This window comes from Lathyrus oleraceus, chromosome 2 (genome assembly GCF_024323335.1).
Source record: "Lathyrus oleraceus cultivar Zhongwan6 chromosome 2, CAAS_Psat_ZW6_1.0, whole genome shotgun sequence".
Taxonomy (NCBI): domain Eukaryota; kingdom Viridiplantae; phylum Streptophyta; class Magnoliopsida; order Fabales; family Fabaceae; genus Lathyrus; species Lathyrus oleraceus.
The window spans coordinates 79,160,617-79,182,338 of record NC_066580.1 but is presented as its reverse complement, the minus strand read 5'-3'; the positions used below and the strand labels follow the sequence as shown (position 1 = coordinate 79,182,338).

At 37.6% G+C, this 21,722-nt stretch overlaps 1 protein-coding gene across 1 annotated transcript; it reads right to left on the bottom strand.

Annotated features, from left to right (window-relative positions):
• Positions 1-17,026: 17,026 nt before the first annotated feature.
• LOC127122002 (uncharacterized) lies at positions 17,027-18,991 on the bottom strand. The gene is made up of 3 exons (XM_051052421.1): positions 18,133-18,991; positions 17,613-18,039; positions 17,027-17,453 (listed from the first exon to the last, which is right to left on the bottom strand). Exons 1-3 carry the CDS (start codon positions 18,989-18,991, stop codon positions 17,027-17,029), a joined length of 1,713 nt encoding a protein of 570 aa, XP_050908378.1.
• Between the last annotated feature and the right edge of the window lie 2,731 nt (positions 18,992-21,722).

Below are 21,722 nucleotides of genomic sequence, written 5' to 3'. Positions count from 1 at the left end.
AACTAAGTAGTTCCTAGTTGACTTGTATCTTGTTATCCACAAACTTCGCCATCTTGGATCACTTATTGATTATATATGATAGCACATAGTTTCACAAATACAACTCCAAATGACACGAGATAATGGTAGTCTCATTTTTTAACTCATCTAAATTTCCTTGATCAATGATTTTATCATAAATAACATTGAATGATAAGCACATTCTTGTTATAGTTTATCTAATAAAAATTGGCAAATGCCACAAATAACCATGGTAGAAGTTGTTGCATCAAGACATGACAATCATGAGATTTTAAGAAAATTATTTTGAGATCTTTCATTTGACCCTTGAGGAACTTTGATACCTTTCAAACACTCATAAAAATTCTTTTTCTTTTCTACACAAAGTGTGACATGTTGGGGGAAAATATGTTCTTTTACCTATTTTTTTGGTCTAACTCTTGGATTATACCCATTTCCACCAAATCTAGACGAGCATTCTTACCACCTTTTGTCTTTCCTTGATGTTGAGAAATGTTCCAATCAAACTATCATGCACATTTTTCTCCACATGCATCACATCAAGACAATATCTTCCATCGAGGCTACACCAATATGCAAAAGCAAAGAACACTGACCTTTGTTTCCATATATTTTTCTCCACGAGCCCTTTTTGGTTCTTTCCAGATACAACATTAATGTGTTGTTTTTTCGTTTATAATTTTCCTCCATAGTTAAGGGCTTTGAAGCAATATCAAACTCCTGCTCACCATTAAATGCCTTTTGCAATCTACAATAAAGATAATTGGGTCTTATAATTTTTTGATGCCCAAGATAAACCATATTTTTTCCATTATTTAATTAGTGGGATCATGTATCAACTTCACATATACGACATATTTTATTCCCCTTAATAGTGTATCCAAACAAATTATTGTATGCAGGAAAGTCATTTATTGTGAAAAACAATATAACACACATAAAGTTTTCACCCAAATACGCATCATCAACATCAATGCCTTCCTCCTACAAATTTTTTAAATCATAAATCAATGGACTTAGATAAACATATATATTGGTTCCTATTTGTTTTGGACTCGAAATCATCATAGATAACATTACATATTTGTGCTTCATGAACAACCACATAGATAGGTTTTAAATTATGACAAGAACAAGTCATGAAGTATGGTTAGTACTCATATTACCAAACATAATCATTCTATTAGTGGCAAGTCCCAACCTAGGCTTTATTGGCTAATGGCAAAAATCCAGAAACAACTAATCAATTTTCTTCTATTACAACGAATCAACTACATGGAAAATATTTCCATCACATTTTATTTCATCTACATGCCATATAATATTATTTGCATAATTTAAATTAACAAACAATATCTTGAACCTTAAAATTTATTGGTAGGCATCAAATTAACTTGGCAAGAGGACCCTTTCTACTTACACCATCAGCAGCAGCAACACCAACGTCCTTCATCTTGTAGGGCTACTCCCTACACCTTGGGCACTCATTCATTTGTTCATACTTATTCCTGTATAATATGGGATCATTACAACATGTGTGTATTTTTACATAGTCCAAACCCATTGGAGATAATATCTTCTTTGCCTCATGATTATGGTTCGTCAACTTGTTACATTCTGGTGGCATATCTTTCAACAATTCAAACAATTTAGTGAAACATTTACCCATCCACCTACTTTTTACCTTCAAATTTAGCAGTCTTAACATGGCTGACAGTCGTGTAAACTTTTTGACATTAGAAATAATTCTTCTTCATTGTCACTGCATAAAGTATCATACACACGGACTCTCCTTGAAATTTTGTTCCGCGTAGGAAAAATGTTGGATACAATGTATTAGATAATGTGTACTTAGAAAACAATTTATAACGGACTATCACATAATAAGGAATTTAAAGTATAAAGCAATAAAAAGACAAGAAAATTGTTAACATAGTGGAGTGCAACATCACCTACGTCTAGAAGGCTTCCAAGCCAAGAAAATAAATCCATTCTCAATAGTATTAGTAAACTTAGTCTTATATGAATAAACCTTCTTCAATTACTACTTCTTAATACTACCCGAGTATTTTTATTTAAGACTCTCCCTAAATATGAAAACCCTTCTCACTTTCTCTCAATCACCACCCTAGTGATTTATCCTTTCAACAGATTAAAGGTGTTGAATTACAACTCAACTAACAATCAACCTCGATTCCTTGTGTATTAAGTTTAAACTTCTTTATAGGTTTACAATAAACAACAAGAATACAAAGGTTCAAAGAACAAAACCATACACAGTATATCTTTAATACTTGCATGTTCTTTTATGTTGGAATGAGTTTTCTTATATAGAAAATAATCTTCTAGGCCTACACATTCGATTTAAAGCAAATAAATTTGATTTGATGCAAATTTAAAATATATGCATATTTGATTTTCTTATTCATTAATGTCCACCAAGATATTTGATCTCATTCAATTCGATTTGGTCTTGGACAATCTTTTTAACCATTCTTCTTTAAAAATAAATTGCTAAAAGATACAAAACATAATTGGCAAATCTTCTTAGAATCAATCAAAAATGCACTTAGGTTTACTTACTGATTATGTCTTCTAGATTCAGGATAGATGTTGCACACATGTGAAGCTAGTGGAAATATACCCAAATGCATCGCACGCTCGAACATACAACAGAGTCGCTGTCAAACTTTATTTATTCCCGAAGGAAAGGGAAAACATCGATAAAACCCGGGGGAAAGAGATATGTTGGTATAGTTGAAAACAAAGAGAATTAAGTGTTTGGGTACGAGCCAAACAACTCTTGGTTCACAAAGAGATACAAGATAGAGCTCAAAGGGATAATGTATTTGGCTCAAAGATAACTGATATATCACATGGAGTGAATGAAGGTCGATAATGAATATATCAATGGAGATGAACGAAATGAATGACCAAAGTCACTTAATTGAATATTTGGTAATAGTGACTGAAGAGGTATAATTTGAAACCAAAGGTAGGATATACATTGGAATCCATAGGAGAAATGAAATTTGTACCATAGAGGGAAACATCGTCTTAGCCAAAAATAAGGAATTAAATGTCTTGGTACAAGCCAATCAACTCTAGGAACAAATGCGGACTATTGTTATATCATCTTAAAAGGGTGTATATTGAATTCCAAAGAAAATTTTATTTGGGTTTCGAAGAAACAGTATGCCACTGCGGTGAATGATTTAATGATTGAAGGTAGAGAATGGGTCGTGAAATATATGAGTGGTGCCCTAAGGCAGAAGGAATAATTAGAAGTATGCTTGCCAAGGATCCGCATCCTCGTGCCTACGTATTCTCACAATGCAATGAGAAAAGAAGAGAATTCGTAGTTCGTGGAACTACGAGAATAAATAATAGATTGAAAGTGATGAAAAGTAGAACTTGTACCAACATAATGATATCAAGGGAACCCACAAGGGAGAGTGAACTTGGAACCAAAGTGTAAACATGCGTCTTATCCAAAAAAAAGGAATTAAATGTATGGGTACGATCCAAACAACTCTTGTTGTTCCTTTTTCTCCAGAGTTGTTTAACTCTTTTGGTTAGAAGAGATAACTCTTCTTCATCATCAGAATCATCCTTTTCAGAATCATAATCGTCTTCTTCTTCAGCTTGAAAGGCTTTGTTCCTTTCTGGCTTTCGTCTTTCTGATATGGACTTCAGAGCCACAATATTACTTTTCTTTTGAGGTTCATCTTCCTCTAGCTCTATCTCATGACTTCCAAGGGAGCTGATTAGTTCTTCCAGGCTTATGTTGTTCAGATCCTTGGATAGTTTTAAGGAAGTAACCATAGGTCTCCATTTCTTTGGCAAGCTTCTGATTATCTTTTTGACATGATCTGCATGTTGTGTATCCTTTGTGAGTCCCACAACTAAAGTTTGGAATCTAGAAAACATTACCTCTACAGCTTCATCATCCTCCATTCTGAAGGCTTCATGCTTTTGGATTAAGGCTAGAGCCTTAGTCTCTTTGACTTGATTGTTGCCTTCGTGAGTCATCTTTAAGGAATCAAGGATCTCTTTCGCGGTTTCCCTGTTGGTGATTTTTTCATATTCATTGTAGGATATATCATTCAACAAAATTGTGGTGATTCTTGAAATCACGCTTCTGATCATCAATCATTTTACTTATGGTAATTACAATACCAGCATCAGATACATGTGGTTCATAATCATTTGTAACGATGTCCCATAGGTCAACGTCATAGCCTAGGAGGAAGCTTTCAATTCTGTCCTTCCAATAGTCAAATTTTTCTCCATCGAATACTGGAGGTTTAGCGTTGTAGCTATCTCTTTCATTGGTGTTGGCCATGATGTTTTTCTCACACTGGATCTCTCTACATTTTTAAGTGTTTGATTCAAAAATCAATAACAGAGCCGAAGCTATGATACCAATTGACGGTAGATAAAAACAAGAAAGGGGGGTTTGAATTGTTTTTACTGACAATAAAAACTTTTGGAAACACCAAACACACACAAATATCTAAACCAACAACACAGAAGTTTATTCTAGTTCGCTTGAAATTCAAAGTTACTCCAGTCCACCTGGCCAAGGTGATTTCGCCTTCAATAAGGACTTAATCCAATAATCTAGAAAGATTACAACAAACGTCTAAGAGTACAGTGATCTCTTAGCCCTCTCAAGTCTACAGACTTCACAAGTCACTTGAGGAAAGTTACTACAACTATTTAGGAATTACAAGAAGGTGTTTAGTGCTTCTAGATAAGCAATGTGAACACAGTAAGAACAAAGATCAAGATCACACTTAGAGAAACAACTCGTATGATAACGTGAGACAAGAAATTATTGTATGACTTGATTTTGATGTGAAGAATTCTTGTGTAATAGCTTCGTGTCTTTGAATGATGATAGTTGGGTCTTTTTATTGTGCTTGGAGATGATGCCATTGAATGGAGCATTGAAGCTGATATCTTGCGAATAATGGGACTTAAAAGACATTTACATTTTTGTTCTTTCCATAGCAGTTTAGGGGAGTATTAAATTTTCTCCATATAGAGATTCATACCATATTTTTAATACTTCATTGTTAAGTCTTGATCTGATCTGTTGGGCGTGAATCAAAGTGTGCGGAATTTAAATTCTTCTCTTAGATCTTGTATTCTTTAGATAGTTGTCTGATGTGTTTTCTTCAGAAGTTCTTGACTGATCTCTAATCATACATTCTTTAGATGTAAGGATCATCAGAGTATACATGTGTAGGATCCTTCAGATGTAGAGTTTCAGAGTCTTCAGATGTCAGATCAAATACCTTTGACTCTAAGTCAGCCGTTCTTGATTATTGTGATGTCAGATGTTGTTTCATCACATTCATTTTTCATTAGAGTCCTGCACACTTAGAGAATTTAATTAGGGTACCAAAATGTTTCATCCTTTGTTATCATAAAAACTTAGAGATAAATTGCAGAACCAAAGTCTTGTTCTAACATCAATAATTTTGAATCCACAATGATCAACCACCAGATATCACTGCATGACTGATGCATATGCATGGAGCATGAAGATATGCAAGATTGTTCTCAAGTTAAGGATTGAATGAGAAGATGAAACAGGGAGGGAAAATTTTGGGGTACAACATCTTCCCCTATTTAATCTTCTTGAACCTGAATACAAGAATTGCGGAAGCTTTTCAGGTATTCAAGGTAGAGGAGGACTAAATATTGACGTATCCAAAAAATTTCCCATTTGGAATGGTCATACTACTGAGGTACACATATGTTTTTGATATTCTATGGGCGAATTATAGATGGAGAATATGATATGCATGTTGCATGATGTATGCTTTATTTTCATGATACATGAGTGTTTATATGGTCAGATGGATGTCAGTCATGTGGTATGGTTCTTTTGTATTGAGGGAACATCGACTCATCCTAAATTATACCAAAGAAATTGATATTGCAAAATCAAGGGGTGTTAACACTGCTGCTAAGGATCCATCTGGCCCTGCTGAGGATCATGAGGATACATGATCTAACCGAGAAGTCATCAAGACAAATGCAGATGTTCAAGCAAGACTTTTAGACTACTGATCCTCTTTTAAGATCTTTGGGAATCTATAGCAATGCATAAAGTTTTCTTTTAATGTAGCTTTTATTATTATCCAAAATTTTAAAGCATTAGGTGATTAAAATAAATCAGTTATTTTGCAAACAAAATGTAGGAGAAATAAAAACAATTGATAAAATGAACTGAATTTTATTAATCATGAACAAAACTATACATATGGTGTGCACAAAGATGCAAACATTCTTAAAGAGGACATCACAAAAATTGAAAAATAAAAAGAAATCGCAATGGGAAATATTTTTGTATTTTTCCATTAATTACAACATTGACCGTTATCCACTGTAGGATCTGCATCCCACGACCTTGCTTCGATTGACGATGATTGAATTGATCTTTGACCGTTTGAGATCTAGCTTTAGTGTAGTAGGTGAAGGTGAGAAAAAAAAGAAAGGGGGGTTTGAATTGTTTTAGAAATTAAAAGCTTTTTCAAAAGTAAGAACACACATAATTTTATACTGGTTCGCTTATAACACAAGCTACTCCAGTCCACCCGGCCAAGGTGATTTTGCCTTCAAAAAGGACTTAATCCACTAATCTTGAAAGATTAATACAACCAAACGTCTAAGAGAATGATCTCTTAGTCCTCTCAAGTATACAGACTATGCAGAGTCACTTGAGGAATAAAAGCAATTTTAGACAAAATAAAATTGTAATTGAGAGTGCTTCTAAGAGTAAGCAGATATTACAGCAGAATATTTAAGCAAGGATTTTCACGTATGAGCAACAACTCGTGAAAAGACTAAGAGAGAATGTAAAGAATTTTTCTATGCGTTGTTGTGTGTCTCTCACTGAAGTAGGTTGTCCTTTATATAGTGGTGAAGAGGACCGTTGGAGTGATGACAGAATATTGGCCTTTGATGAGCATTCAATGTCATTACTTCTATGTTTCTTGCCATAACCAATTTGTCTCCCTGAATAATTTCTTTCTAAAAATGCTTCCTTTCCAATTGAAGAAATTCTTTCCGTTACTTTTTCTGGATTTGGAGAATCTTCATCAGAGTCTTTGTCATCTTGGAGTTCTGTGTCAGAAGGAGATTGCATTGAGGTTTCATCAGAGCTTCTAAGAGTACTGGTCTTCTAGATCATCAGAACTAAGTCCAGTGGATGTTTAGAGCTTCTGGTTCTTTCTACTGTCTTGCTTTGCTCAGATTCAGAACTTCTAGAGTGCACTTCTTCCTCAGATGCTTCTGATCTTCTAGTACTTTGTATCTGATAAAATGATCAGATTCCTTTGTTACTGTTCAGAGTCCTGCACACTTAGAGAATTTTTGTTAGGGTGCCATTTTTGGTTTCATCCTTTGTTATCATCAAAATCTTGGAATTTTATTGTAGAACTAATTTTGTTCTTACAATCTTCCCCTTTTTGATGATGACAAAACAATCTTAATTTAGAGATGAAACATTTAGATAAGACTTTTTAGATCAGGTAGAAGTGAGTTCCCCCTGAGATAAGTCTGGGAGTTCAGAAGTTCTTACCGGAGCTTCCATGAGATGATGTTTCTAGATTCTCTTCTACAAATTTCTAAGTCAAAAGGATTAGAACAAATTTAAAAACAATGTTTGCAGAGTACTGAGAGGATTTAGATATGGTTTCATTAGAGCTGTTTTTAGTTCTCCCCCTTTTTGTCAGAACAAAAAAGACTTAGCAAGAAATTAGAGCAAAAAGGCATATATATATATATATATATATATATATATATATATATATATATATATATATATATATATATATATATATATATATATATATATATATATATATATATATATATATATATATATATATAACCACAAATGGTAGAAGCACAGACAACAGTCAAGAAATAGAATGTAAAATAGGCAAAGCAGAAAGCAACAGACAAAATAAAGCAACAAGCAAAGAAAACAAAAAACAAGTCCTAGGTGCCTAAGGGTTGGGAGGTGGAGGCATCCTCTGAAGTAGTTGGGTCAGCAAATTCTGAGTGTTGACATTGACTGAATCCTGTTGATCAATCTGGCTCGGACTTCTTTCTGCTCTTTCTGAAGTTCTTCAAGTGACTTGAGAACTAGAGGGACAAAGGTGGAAGACTCCCCCTGAGTCAGAGCATCCGGTTCTACCCTGTTGGCAGACTCTTCAGCCAGACGCGCTTCAGCATCAACGACAGCTTTGGCTTCAGCTTCAGCAGCAGCAGCAGCCTCAGTTAGAGCTTTGGCTTCAGCTTCCTTGACTCTTTGTATTTCTTCTTGCCTTGCTTTCTCTTCTGCTTCCTTGCGATCTCGCTCCTCAGCTTCTCTGGCTAGGCGCTTTTGGAGTCTTAACTCAGCGTCTCTGATGAAGTCGTTTCGGACTTGCTCAGAGAGGCCCTTCAGTTTGAAGGCTTCAGCGGTCATCTAGCCAATAACTCTATTCCAATGTGTCCTTATAGCAGAAGGATCATCATTGATGCCAGAGTTGATGGTTAGAGACTTGACCTTGTCAACTGAAGCTTCTGTAAACAACATTATGGCTTCCTCAAGGGTTGGCAGGGTGTTTTCTGGTTCAGAGGCTGGCAGTGGAGAAGTGGGAGGGTTTAGGTTAAGGGTGGGAGTTTGTGGTTTAGCAGATGTATTTGGTGGGTTTGTGTCAGAGTTGTTTGGTTGGGTTTCAGCGTGAGGTGTTTCAGATGGTTGAGAGTCAGATGTTGTTGGGTTTGGTTGTTCTGTGGGTGGTGATGTGATCTCTGGTTCAGGTGTGGGTTATGTTGGCTGTTGTGAGGCTAGAGTTTTACTTTGAAGCTGGGCCAGAGTGGGAGATGAAGGGTCAGAGTGTTTTGTATCTGTGGAAATGTTGTAGTAGGGGGTGATTTGGAGAAGAAGATGAAGATGGTGAGGTGGTTTCGTTCAGCATCTCTGCGTCAGGAATAGGTAAGGTTGTGGTGGCAAGGTTAAATTTCTGGGATGGTTGGTGAGATGTTCTGGTGGTTGAGGGAGGAGTTTCTGAGTTTGTATAAATAGGTGTGGGTTAAGGGATAGAAGAAGCAATGTGATGTGTTTGTACAGAAGGAGCACGAGAAACCGACTTGCCAGAAGGTCCAGGCAGAGGTGCTGGAGGTCTTGATCCGGAGGATTCTCCTAGTCTTGCCTTCTTAGCTTGCTTTGCCTTGTCAGAGGGTCCTCGTGGATGCTTCATGAAGTTTGGAGGCTCATCTGGCAGCTGGCTTATGTTGAAGTCTGAGATATCCGCTCCTTCTTTCCTCAGATCATCTAAGTAATAAAGGATTACCTCTGGAGGGTCGATCTTTGAGAACAGATAGAGTCCATTTGGGATCTTCCTCTGATCTTTGAGAGCTTCCCAGGAGGTGTCCATGGTAGGTTTGAACTTGACTTGATCCAGAATCCCCATACTCTTAAGATTTTTGGCGTTTAGAGCTCTGCCAGTGTCGATCATCACGTCTTCCATGAGTCTGAATGTTATCAGGTGGTCCACGAGAAGGCTTTCAATCAGAACATCAGAGATTAGCCTTCCCAGAGGGATGTAGTTTCTGGGCTTCATATTGTTTCTTGTATCTCGTACATAATCTCTGAGGTACTTGAAGAGAAGTGCTGGAAGGCAGAGCTTCAGACCCTTGTGGATACAGTAAAGAATGCACTTCTGGTCTGTGTTGATGTAGTATGAAGAGTTTGAAGCTGGGCGATGATGGATGGTGCCCAGGATGATATTCAGCCAGACCCGGAGGTTCTGATGTAACTCCTTGTTCTTGGAGTGGTTGCCTTCAGCGTTCTGCTTAAAGATAGTTGGGTTAATCTCATGGGACATATATTTTGCCCTAGGATTAATGTTGTAGATTCTTCTTCCTCCATCTTTCCCCATGCCCAGAAGAGCAGCAATGGACTTCTCAGTTATCACCATTTTGACTCCCAGAACATAGGAGACGATGTAGTGATCATCAGCATCAGCGAATCTCCAGAATTCCTTTACTAAATTTGTGTAAACTGGACCATACAGACGTTTGAAGTAACCTTGATTTCTGAGTTCTTCAGTGAGGTCAATACCATTTCTGCGCATGTTGTCAAAGTCCACCAAGGATTCACATAACACCTCCAGTTTCTCAAATGGTGTTGCTAGATTGATGTGAGGCTCACGATCAAGGATGTGAGGCTCTTTGTAGATGGGAGTTGAGACCACACCGGTAACCGCTGGGTTTGGGTTGCTTGAACTTGGAGCTTGTTCGTTTGATTCCATTTGTTGAGAGAAGTTGTAGACAAATTGTTGTTGAGAATCCACGAATGTTGTTGAGAGTTGAGTGAAGGTTGAAGAATGCTGCAGGAATTACTTTAGAGAGAGCTGAACTTGCAGAAGGTTTATGAGTGCGTGAGAGTGAAAAGTGTGCAATGTGTGAATAGATGTGTTTAAATACCCAAATTAGGGCGCATGCAAAACGACACACAAAATAGAGTTTAGCACAAAAACCAAGTATGCACGTTAGAGGGAAAATGATTACAACTCATTAATGATGTCTAATCCCAACAGTCAGTACACTGCTCGAGGAGATCTCAATAGACTGTTCCTTGATTACTGCTAGACAGCTGTCTAGAATTCCAAGGTCAGACGCAAGGTACTCCACGTGTTTGCTCTATCTGATCTTCAGGAATACCAAAGGATTGGTTCCTGGAGATTTCTAACTCAGATAACTTCTAACTTGGTAGGAGTATCAGAGTCAGAGGAAGAATCCACTTTGTTTACGTCAGAATCTTATTTTACAAACTCAGAGGCACATCTTATTCAAGGCAATTTTGAAAGTTCAGATTCTTTAATATAAAGAGGAATCTATCTTCAGCTAAGGGTTTGGTAAAAATGTCAGCCCATTGATGATCTGTATCAATGAACTTCAATATTACTACCCCTTTCTGAACATAGTCTCTAATGAAATGATGTTTTATTTCTATGTGCTTAGCTCTGGAGTGTAAAATAGGATTCTTGCTTAAACAAATGGCAGCAATATTATCACAGAAGATAGGAATGTTACTCTCAAAGATTTGCAGATCCTCTAATTGATTCTTCATCCAAAGCATCTGAGTAGTGCACAGTGACGTTGAGATGTATTCTGCTTCTGCAGTAGACAAGGCTATGGTTGATTGTCTTTTGCTGGCCCAGGATATCAGATTCTTTCCCAAGAGCTGACAATTTCCAGATGTACTTTTTTGTTCCATTCTGTCTCCTGCATAATCTGCATCACAAAAACCAGATAGTCTATACTCTGATGTTTTCTCATACATCAGGCCTAGGTTAGGAGTTCCTTTCAGATATCTGAGAATTCTCTTAACTGCTATTAAATGAGATTCTCTAGGATCTGATTGGAATTTGGCACAGAGACAAACACTAAATAGAATATCAGGACGAGTAGCAGTTAGATAGAGAAGGGAGCCTATCATACCACGATAGAGCTTCTGACAAACCTTTTGACTGACTTCTTCTTTTTCAAGAATGCAGGTTGAATGCATGGGTGTCTTTGCAGGTTTGCATTCAACCATTTCAAATTTCTTCAGAATGTCTTTTATGTATTTACTTTGATGAACGTAGGTGACTTCTGAAGTTTGATTAATCTGAATTCCTAGAAAGAACTTTATTTCTTGCATTAAGCTCATTTCGAATTCTGCCTGCATTAGCTCAGAGAATTCTTGACATACAGAGGCGTTAGCTGAACCAAAAATGATATCATCAACGTATATCTGGCATATCATGAGATCATTATTAATGTTTTTACAGAAGAGTGAAGAGTCAACTTTCCCTCTGGTAAAATCATGTTCCAGAAGAAAATTACTTAATCTTTCATACCAAGCTCTAGGAGATTGTTTTAGTCCATATAAAGATTTCTTAAGTTTAAAAACGTGTTCTGGACAATTTGAATTTTCAAAACCTGGGGGTTGGTTGACATACACTTCGTCTGATATATAACCATTAAGGAATGCGCTCTTGACATCCATTTGATACAGTTTGATAGAATGATTTATAGCGAATGAGACAAGTAAGCGAATAGATTCTAACCTGGCGACTGGGGCAAAGGTTTCATTGTAGTCAATGCCTTCTTGTTGACTGTAACCTTGAGCCACCAGTCGAGCTTTGTTTCTGACAACTTCTCCTTTCTCATTCAACTTGTTTCTGAACACCCATCTGGTTCCGATAATGTGAGTGCCTTTTGGTTTAGGAACAAGATCCCAGACGTCGTTCTTTGTGAACTGATCTAGCTCTTCTTGCATGGCTAGCATCCAGTCGCTATCTTGAAGTGCCTCATCACAGGAAGTAGGCTCGATCAGTGATACTAGTCCCAGAGGAGTTTCTTCAGGTGTCTTGAAGGTAGACCTAGTTCGGATAGGTTCGTCCTTGTTTCCCAGAATTAATTCTTCAGATATGTTGAGGCGACTTTTAGCTTTCTTTGGGGTTGATGGGGATTTAGTTCCGTATGAGGTTTGAATGGCAGTTGCTTCAGGAGCTTTAATCTTCTCGTCAGAACCTGCAAGAGTGATCTCCAGATCTGCATGTTTCTCAACTAGCTTTGACTTTTCAGGGTCAAGCTTATCATCAAATCTGACATGAATTGATTCTTCCACAATTTTGGTGTCTGTATTGTATACTTTGTAACCTTTAGAGTGTTCTGAGTATCCTAACATAATACCTTTTTGTGCTTTGGAATCAAACTTGTTTAGATGTTCTTTAGTATTTAAAGTAAAACAGGAACATCCAAAAGGATGAAAATAAGAAATGTTGGGTTTTCTTCCTTTACATAGTTCATAGGGAGTCTTCTCCAGAATAGGTCTTATGGAGATTCTATTCTGAATGTAACATGTTGTACTTACAGCTTCAGCCCAAAAGTGCTTAGCCACATTTGTTTCATTGATCATGGTTCTGGCCATCTCTTGGAGTGTCCTATTCTTCCTTTCTACAACTCCATTTTTTTGTGGAGTTCTAGGGCAGGAGAAATCATGGGATATTCCATTAGAGTCAAATAATTCATCAAAAAATTTATTTTCAAATTCCCCACCATGATCACTTCTAACTCTGATGATTTTAGAGTCAAATTCATTTTGCATTTTGGAACAGAAGCTAGTGAATACAGAGTGAGACTCACTCTTGTGCTTTAAGAATTTTACCCATGTCCAGCGACTAAAATCATCGACAATGACCAGTCCATATTTCTTTCCATTGACTGATGCTGTTTTCACAGGACCAAATAAATCAATGTGAAGAAGTTCCAAAGGCTTAGAGGTAGAAACAATGTTTTTCTTTTTAAAAGATGTTTTTGAAAATTTTCCTTTCTGACATGCTTCACATTGAGCATCTGAAGAGAACTTCAGCTTAGGTAGACCTCTGACTAACTCGAGTTTATTTAGCTGAGATAACTTTCTCATGCTAATGTGGCCCAAGCGTCTATGCCATACCCATTGCTCTTCGTGAACAGACATCAGAAATTTCACATTTTGTTCTTTTAAATCCGAAAGATTTATTTTATAAATATTGTTTTTCCTCTTGCCAGTGAATAGGACAGATCCATTGCTTTGATTTATGGCTTTACATGTTTTTTGATTGAAGATTACATCATATCCGTTATCACTTAATTGACTTATTGATAACAGATTATGCATTAATCCTTCTACATATAACACATCAGATATGGAGGGAAGAGTACCATTACCAATAGTTCCGGAGCCTCTGATCCTTCCTTTCTGATCTCCTCCGAAGCCTACGAATCTAGCATCTTTAAGTTCCAGGCTTTGGAACATATACTTTCTTCCCATCATGTGTTGCGAGCATCCAGAGTCCAGGTACCATGACTGGTGTTTTAACTCTGCTGCATAAGATATATGCAACATAAACAATCTTATCCTTTGGTACCCAGAGTCTTTTGGGTCCTTTGTGATTAGTTTTCCCAGAGTTTCTTAAAACTTTGGGTTTTTTAGCATTATTAAACTGTTGTGATTGTGTATGTGTATAGTGATATGAAAATGGAGATTTAGGTTGGTCATTAGTAGAAGTTTTATCTTCACTAGGATCATACCCAATTCCTCTTCTATTGTTCTGACTGACCCCATAAATCATGGATGCCATTCTGTTCCTCTCTATCCCATTTTTCTGAAACTTTTGAAAAGATTTTTCATATTTATAGATTATTGTGTTTGAAGTTTGTGGAGCTTGAGATAACGCTTCTTCAAGTTTTGAACAATTTTTCTTTGTTGCATCTCTTTGTAATGTCAGAGTTCTATTTTCATCTTTTAGTTCTAAAATTGTTATCTCAAGTTTGCCACATTCTTCTAATGTTTCTTCAAGAACACCTTTTATAGCTTTAAATTTTTGGTTGAGTTTCTGATATGAGTTTAGAGTTTCAGACAAGCATGATTCTAGGTCAGATCGAGAAAGTTCAGAAAATACCTCTTCTGATTCAGATTCTTCATCTGAAGTATTCTTGGATGTGGTAGCCATGAGTGCCACATTAGCCTGTTCATCAGAGTCTGATTCTGATGAGTCAGATTCACTGTCATCCCAGGTAGCCATCAGTCCCTTTTTGGTTCTGAGGGAGTTTTTCTTGAAGTTCTCTTTTCTGGAACTGTCTTTCTTTAACTTGGGACATTCGTTTCTGTAGTGACCTGTTTCTTTACATTCATAACACGTAACATCTTTGTTAGATTTACCTTTTGAGGATGATTCTGATCGATCTCCTCTGGGTCTTGGTTTTCTGAAGTTATTCCTTTTTCTCTAGAGTTGTTTTACTCTTCTGGTCAGAAGGGATAATTCTTCCTCATCGTCAGAATCTTCCTGTTCAGAGTCATCAGCGTCTTCTGTTTCGGCCTGGAAGGCTTTGTTTCTGTCCGACTTACGCCTTTCAGATCTGGACTTTAATGCTACAGATTTGATCTTCTTCTGAGGCTCATCTTCCTCCAGTTCTATCTCATGACTTATGAGTGAACTGACAAGCTCTTCAAGGCTGATGTTGTTCAGATCCTTTGATAGTTTTAAGGCTGTGACCATGGGTCTCCACTTCTTTGGCAAGCTTCTGACTATCTTTTTGACATGGTCTGCAGTTGTGTATCCTTTGTCTAGCACTTTGAGACCTACAATAAGAGTTTGGAATCTAGAAAACATTACCTCTACCGCTTCATCATCCTCCATCTTGAAGGCTTCATATATCTGGATTAGAGCCAGAGCCTTTGTTTCTTTGACCTGAGAGTTTCCTTCATGAGTCATCCTCAGGGAGTCGAGTATATCTTTAGCTGTTTCCTTGTTGGTGATTTTTTCATACTCATTGTAGGATATGGCATTGAGAAGTATCGTTCTGGCTTTATGATGATTCTTGAATTCGTGCTTCTGATCATCTGTCATTTTGCTTTTGGGAACGACAACTCCAGCATCTGTTACAGGAGGTTTGTATCCAACTGTGACAATGTCCCAGAGATCAGCGTCATTGCCCAGAAAGAAACTTTCAATTCTATCTTTCCAGTAATCGAATTTCTCTCCATCAAAGACTGGAGGCTTAGCATTGTAACTATCTCTTTCATTTGTGTTGGCTATAGTTTTTCTCGTTCTGGATCTCTCTACACTGTTAAGAGTTTGATTAGAAAATCAATAACAGAGCCGAAGCTCTGATACCAACTGAAGGTGAGAAAAACAAGAAAGGGGGGTTTGAATTGTTTTAGAAATTAAAAGCTTTTTCAAAAGTAATAACACAGAATTTTATACTGGTTCGCTTATAACACAAGCTACTCCAGTCCACCCGACCAAGGTGATTTTGCCTTCAAAAAGTACTTAATCCACTAATCTTGAAAGATTAATACAACCAAACGTCTAAGAGAATGATCTCTTAGTCCTCTCAAGTATACAGACTACGCAGAGTCACTTGAGGAATAAAAGCAATTTTAGATAAAATAAAATTGTAATTGAGAGTGCTTCTAAGAGTAAGCAGATATTACAGCAGAATATTTAAGCAAGGATTTTCACGTATGAGCAGCAGCTCGTGAAAAGACTAAGAGAGAATGTAAAGAATTTTTCTGTGCGTTGTTGTGTGTCTCTCACTGAAGTAGGCTGTCCTTTATATAGTGGTGAAGAGGACCGTTGGAGTGATGACAAAATATTGGCCTTTGATGAGCATTCAATGTCATTACTTCTGTGTTTCTTGCCATAACCAATTTTTCTCCCTGAATAATTTCTTTCTAAAAATGCTTCCTTTCCATTTGAAGAAATTCTTTCCGTTACTTTTTCTGGATTTGGAGAATCTTCATCAGAGTCTTTCTTATGTCGGAGTTCTGTGTCAGAAGGCGATTGCATTGAGGTTTCATCAGAGCTTCTAAGAGTACTGGTCTTCTAGATCATCAGAACTAAGTCCAGTGGATGTTTAGAGCTTCTGGTTCTTTCTACTGTCTTGCATTGCTCAAATTCAGAACTTCTAGAGTGCACTTCTTCCTCAGATGCTTCTGATCTTCTAGTACTTTGTATCTGATCAGAGTTTGTATCTGATAAAATGATCAGATTCCTTTGTTGCTGTTCAGAGTCCTGCACACTTAGAGAATTTTCGTTAGGGTGCCATTTTTGGTTTCATCCTTTGTTATCATCAAAATCTTGGAATTCTATTGTAGAACTAATTTTGTTCTTACAGTAGGCTCAAGGAATATAGTCAATGCCTTTATCCCTACTTTTTGCCTGGAAATTTTCTATTATTTTCGTCCATCGGGATGCTCATTTTTGTCTAAATTACCCTTTCGGGTTTTCAACTTAGCGAGCTTTATATTTTTATTTGATCCCTAAATTTTGCGCGGACAACTCATTTTTTGGTCCACAGGGATAGCCATTTTTGTCTAGATTAATTTTGTGAAGATTAATCTAGCGGGCTTTTATCATCATTCCTTTTTAGGCATCATATTTTTTGACTATGTCTGCATTCACCTCGATGGCAAATCTTCCCCATCCATTGTTGTGAGGATTTGAGCTCCACCTGAGAAAGCCTTCTTAATGACAAAAGGTCCTTCATAGTTGGGAGTCCATTTGCCCCGAGGATCCGAGTGAATAGCAGAATACCATTTGAGCATGAGTTCTCCTGAGCGATACTCACGAGGAAGAACTTTCTTATCAAAAGCTCGTTTGAGGCGTCTTTGGTACAACTGACCATGGCAAGCATCCGTCAAATGCTTTTCTTCAATCAAATTCAGTTGGTTATACCGAGATTGAACCCATTTAGCTTCATCAAGATAAGATTCCATGATGACCCTGAGTGAAGGAATCTCAACTTCAATTGGTAGAACGGCCTCCATCCCATACACTAATGAGTATGGAGTTGCCCTAGTGGATGTACGAACCGAGGTCTTGTAACTGTGCAAAGCAAAGGGTAGCATTTCATGTCAATCCTTGTATGTCTTAACCATTTTCTGGACGACTCTCTTGATGTTTTTATTAGCCGCTTCTATGACACCATTCATCTTGGGTTGGTATGGTGAAGAGTTATGATGCTCGATCTTAAATTCTTCACACAACTCCTTCATCATATTACTGTTGAGATTACTGGCATTGTCAATGATGATCTTGCTAGGAATTCCATAGCAGTAGATTATCTCTTTCTTGATAAACCGAGTAACCACCTGTCGAGTGACATTGGCGTATGAAGCAGCTTCGACCCATTTCGTGAAGTAATCGATAGCAACTAAGATGAATCGATGACCATTGGAAGCTTTAGGTTCTATCATCCTAATCATATCAATACCCCACATAGAGAAGGGCCATGGAGACGTCAGAATGTTCAACGGAGTTGGTGGCACAAAAATCTTGTCACCATATATTTGACATTTGTGGTATCTTCTAACAAAGTTGTAATAGTCAACCTTCACTGTGGTCCAGTAATACTCAGCCCGAAGGATCTTCTTGGCCATAGCAGGACCTTTCGCGTGTACACCCTCACAACCTTCATGTATAAATTTTATGATCGTGCTTGCTTCGTGTCTATCCACGCATATGAGCAGCACATAATCATAATTCCTCTTGTATAAAACATCACCGTTTAAGAAAAACATGGAAGAGAGTCTTCTCAAGGCTTTCTTATCAGTAATAGATATACCCTCGGGATATTGTTGTTTCTCTAGGAATATCTTTATATCATAGAACCAGGGATTATCATCAGGGTTTGTCTCAATTGCTAGACAATGAGTTGGTTCATCTAAGGGGTCAATATGGATAGTAGGTGCTTCATTCTTCCACTTGACTTTAAACATGGATGCTAACATAGCTCGAGCGTTCGCTAACTGATTTTCTTCCCTAGGAATATGGTGAAAAGAGATTTCATTAAAGTAGGGCATCAATTTTCTGATATGCTCCTTATAAGGTATCAATTTGCTATCCCGAGTCTCCAAATTACCTTTTACCTGACTTATTACCAGAGCTGAATCTCCATATACCTCAAGAATCCTGATCCTTAAGTCGATGGCCGCCTCCATACCGTAGATACATGCCTTGTATTCTGCCATATTATTGGTGCAGTCAAAGCATAGTCTAGCGGTGAATGGACCGTGGAAAACAGTTGAAGAAGTGATAATTGCACCTATCCCATGACCACGAGCATTGGATGCACTGTCAAACACGAGCGTGCATCGCAATCCTGGTTCGGGGCCTTCCTCAGGGTTTTCCTCGTGACCTGGAATAGTGAAATATATGATAAATATGATGTCTTCATCTAGAAAGTCAAACCTCAAAGGTTGATAACTTTCCACAGGTAAATGAGTCAGGTAGTCAGACAGAACACTCCCCTTTATTTCTTTTTGAGTCACATGCTGGATATCATATTCGTTTAACAACATTTTCCACCGAGAAATTCTACTAGTAACAACAGGCTTTTCAAATATGTACTTTATCAAATCCATTTTGGATTTCAATAAAGTGGTATGGCACACCATGCATCGACTCAGGCGTCGAGCAACCCAAGCCAAAGCACACCAAGTCTTCTCTAAGAGTGAGTATTTGGTCTCACATTCAGTGAATTTCTTGCTGAGTTAGTATATTGCATGTTCTTTCTTGCCTGTATCATCATGCTGACCCAAAATGCAACCCATGGATTCTTCAAGTACCGTGAGGTACATAATAAGGGGCCTACTAGGAATCGGCGATATAAGGATCAGTGGTTCTTGTAAGTACTTTTTTATTTTATTGAATGCCATTTGACAATCATCATTCCACATGATCAATTGATTCTTCCTGAATAATTTGAATATCGGTTCATAGGTAGCTATCAAATGTGATATGAATCTGGAAATGTAATTGAGACGACCAAGGAAACCTCAGACTTCTTTTTCTATTCGGGGAGGTGGCATATCTTGGATGGCTCAAACTTTGTCGGGATCAACCTCAATACCTTTTTAATTGACTATGAAACCCAAAAGCTTACCAGATCGGACCCCAAAAGTGCACTTTGCTGGATTTAAACGCAACTTGAACTTCTAGAGCCTGACAAATAACTTTCTCAAGTTTTCTGAATGATCATCTTCAGTTCAGGATTTGGCAATCATGCCATCCACATAAACCTCAATCTCTTCATGAATCATGTCGTGAAAGAGGGTTACCATGGAACATTGATATGTTGCCCCTGGATTCTTCAAGCCGAACGACATTACTTTGTAGTAGTAAGTTCCCCAAGGTGTGATGAAAGTTGTCTTCTCCATATCATCTGGCGACATCTTTATCTGATTATACCCTGAGAAACCATCCATGAAGGAAAAGACAAAAAATTGATATGTATTATCAACCAAAACATCAATATGAGGCAAAGGGAAATCGTCCTTTGGCCTTGCTTTGATGAGTTCTCGGTAATCTACCCATATCTGACCTTGCCGTCCTTCTTTGGAACTGGAATGATATTAGCAACCTTCTGTGGATACTCAGAAATATCTAAAAAGCTAGCGTCAAACTGCTTCTTAACCTTTTCTCTGATCTTGAGTGCCATGTCTGGTCTGGTCCTTCTGAGCTTTTGCTTGACTGGAGGATATTCAGGCTTGAGTGGCAAGTGATGTTCAATAATGTTGGTGTCAAATCCTTGCATATCTTGATATGACCAAGAAAAGACGTCAACATATTCATGCAATAACTTGACCAACTCATAGTGTACATGCTTGGAAAGAGATGCCCCAATCTTTACTTCTTTTTTATTAGTTTCAGAACCCAATTTAATGACATCCACTAGTTCTTTGTATGACTGAATCTCTTTTTCTTCGTGCTCAAGGAGTCGTGCTAGTTCAGCCGGTAATTCACAATCTTCCTCACTATCATCTTCAGCTTGGTTAATCGGAAATCCAGACTTATAGCTGATTCTTGCCATGTTGTTATCAATGGTTTTATTTGCTCTGCATGTTATGAGCTTATTTTTAGTATGCTTTTTAGTAAAATGGAAAAGGAAAAACAAACTTTTTCCATTTCATTTTTGTGAAAAAGTAAAAATAACTGAAAGAAAAGGAGCACAAATTTTGCATGCAAAAAGTACTTTCTTTATTTAATCACATAATACTTTTAAACATGGGGGCCCTTACAAGCTATCCTCTTGTCTCGGGAAAAGACAAGGGATTAAGAAAACAAAATGCATTACATTTTCTCCAAATACACTATAGGAATAATAGAAGTTGTCCAATTGGTGAGCTTGAATCCTAGAGGACACCTACGCACAAGACTGGGAGTCTCCGGTTTGCTGCCACTAGATTCTCCAATGACTCCCATGGTGTGATCACTTTGGAAGCCTGCTGCTGCTGAATTTGACCGGATTGAACTGTTTCTTCTTCGGGCTTGCTTTGTGTACTGATGGACGATAGCCAATACCGAATCTATCACGCTTCTCTTCCATGTTGACAACTTTACCCCAACCGGCTAATATGCCTTTCTCTAGAGTCTGCTTGGCGCTTCTTACTGAAGATAGGATGGTAGCAGATGACTGATCATGATTGGAAATAGTCGAACCGACTTCTTCAAAATCTAAATAGTGAAGTGGAATCTCAATAACCCCTTCATCTGTCTCGAAATATCTTAACGAAGAAAGTTCACTAACCAACACGTCTTCTTCAACACATATTATAACCGAATTATCGTCGAACAAGAATTTTAACCTTTGGTGCAGTGTAGAAGTGACTGCCCTAGCAGCATGAATCCACGGTCTACCCAACAAACAACTGTAGCCAGGGTTGATGTCCATGACTTGAAAGGTGATACTAAATTGATGGGTCCAACACAAATAGGCAGACCTACTTCCCCAATGACCTATCTTCTGGAGCCACCAAAAGCTCGAATAATCAGTGCACTAGTCCTCATCTCGGGCCCCTTAAACTGTAACAGACTTAATGTAGTCTTTTAAATTACATTAAGTGAGGAACTAGTGTCGACGAGAACTCGAGAAAGCAAGGAGTCTATACACATACTGAAATATGTACTGCTTTATTGTGAGCATTTCCCTCAGGAGGTAATTCTGCTTCATTAAATCTTAAGTATCTGTTGGCGGTGATATTTGAAACCACGTCATCAAATTGATCGACTGTGATATACTGCATCACATGGGCAGTATTTAGAACTTTCAACAATCCTTTACGGTGAGCCTCAGAACTCAGAAGTAAAGATAAA

What these genes read in the sequence shown, in the direction of transcription:
- LOC127122002 (XM_051052421.1), bottom strand. Translation starts at nt 18,991, where the DNA reads ATGGATTTGATAAAGTACATATTTGAAAAGCCTGTTGTTACTAGTAGA. An exon ending in TTCCATGTTTTTCTTAAACG is followed by an intron (nt 18,040 to 18,132) that starts GTGATGTTTTAT and finishes TTATACATGAAG; the next exon opens with GTTGTGAGGGTGTACACGCG. An exon ending in AGTAATATGATGAAGGAGTT is followed by an intron (nt 17,454 to 17,612) that starts GTGTGAAGAATT and finishes TGCTTTGCACAG; the next exon opens with TTACAAGACCTCGGTTCGTA.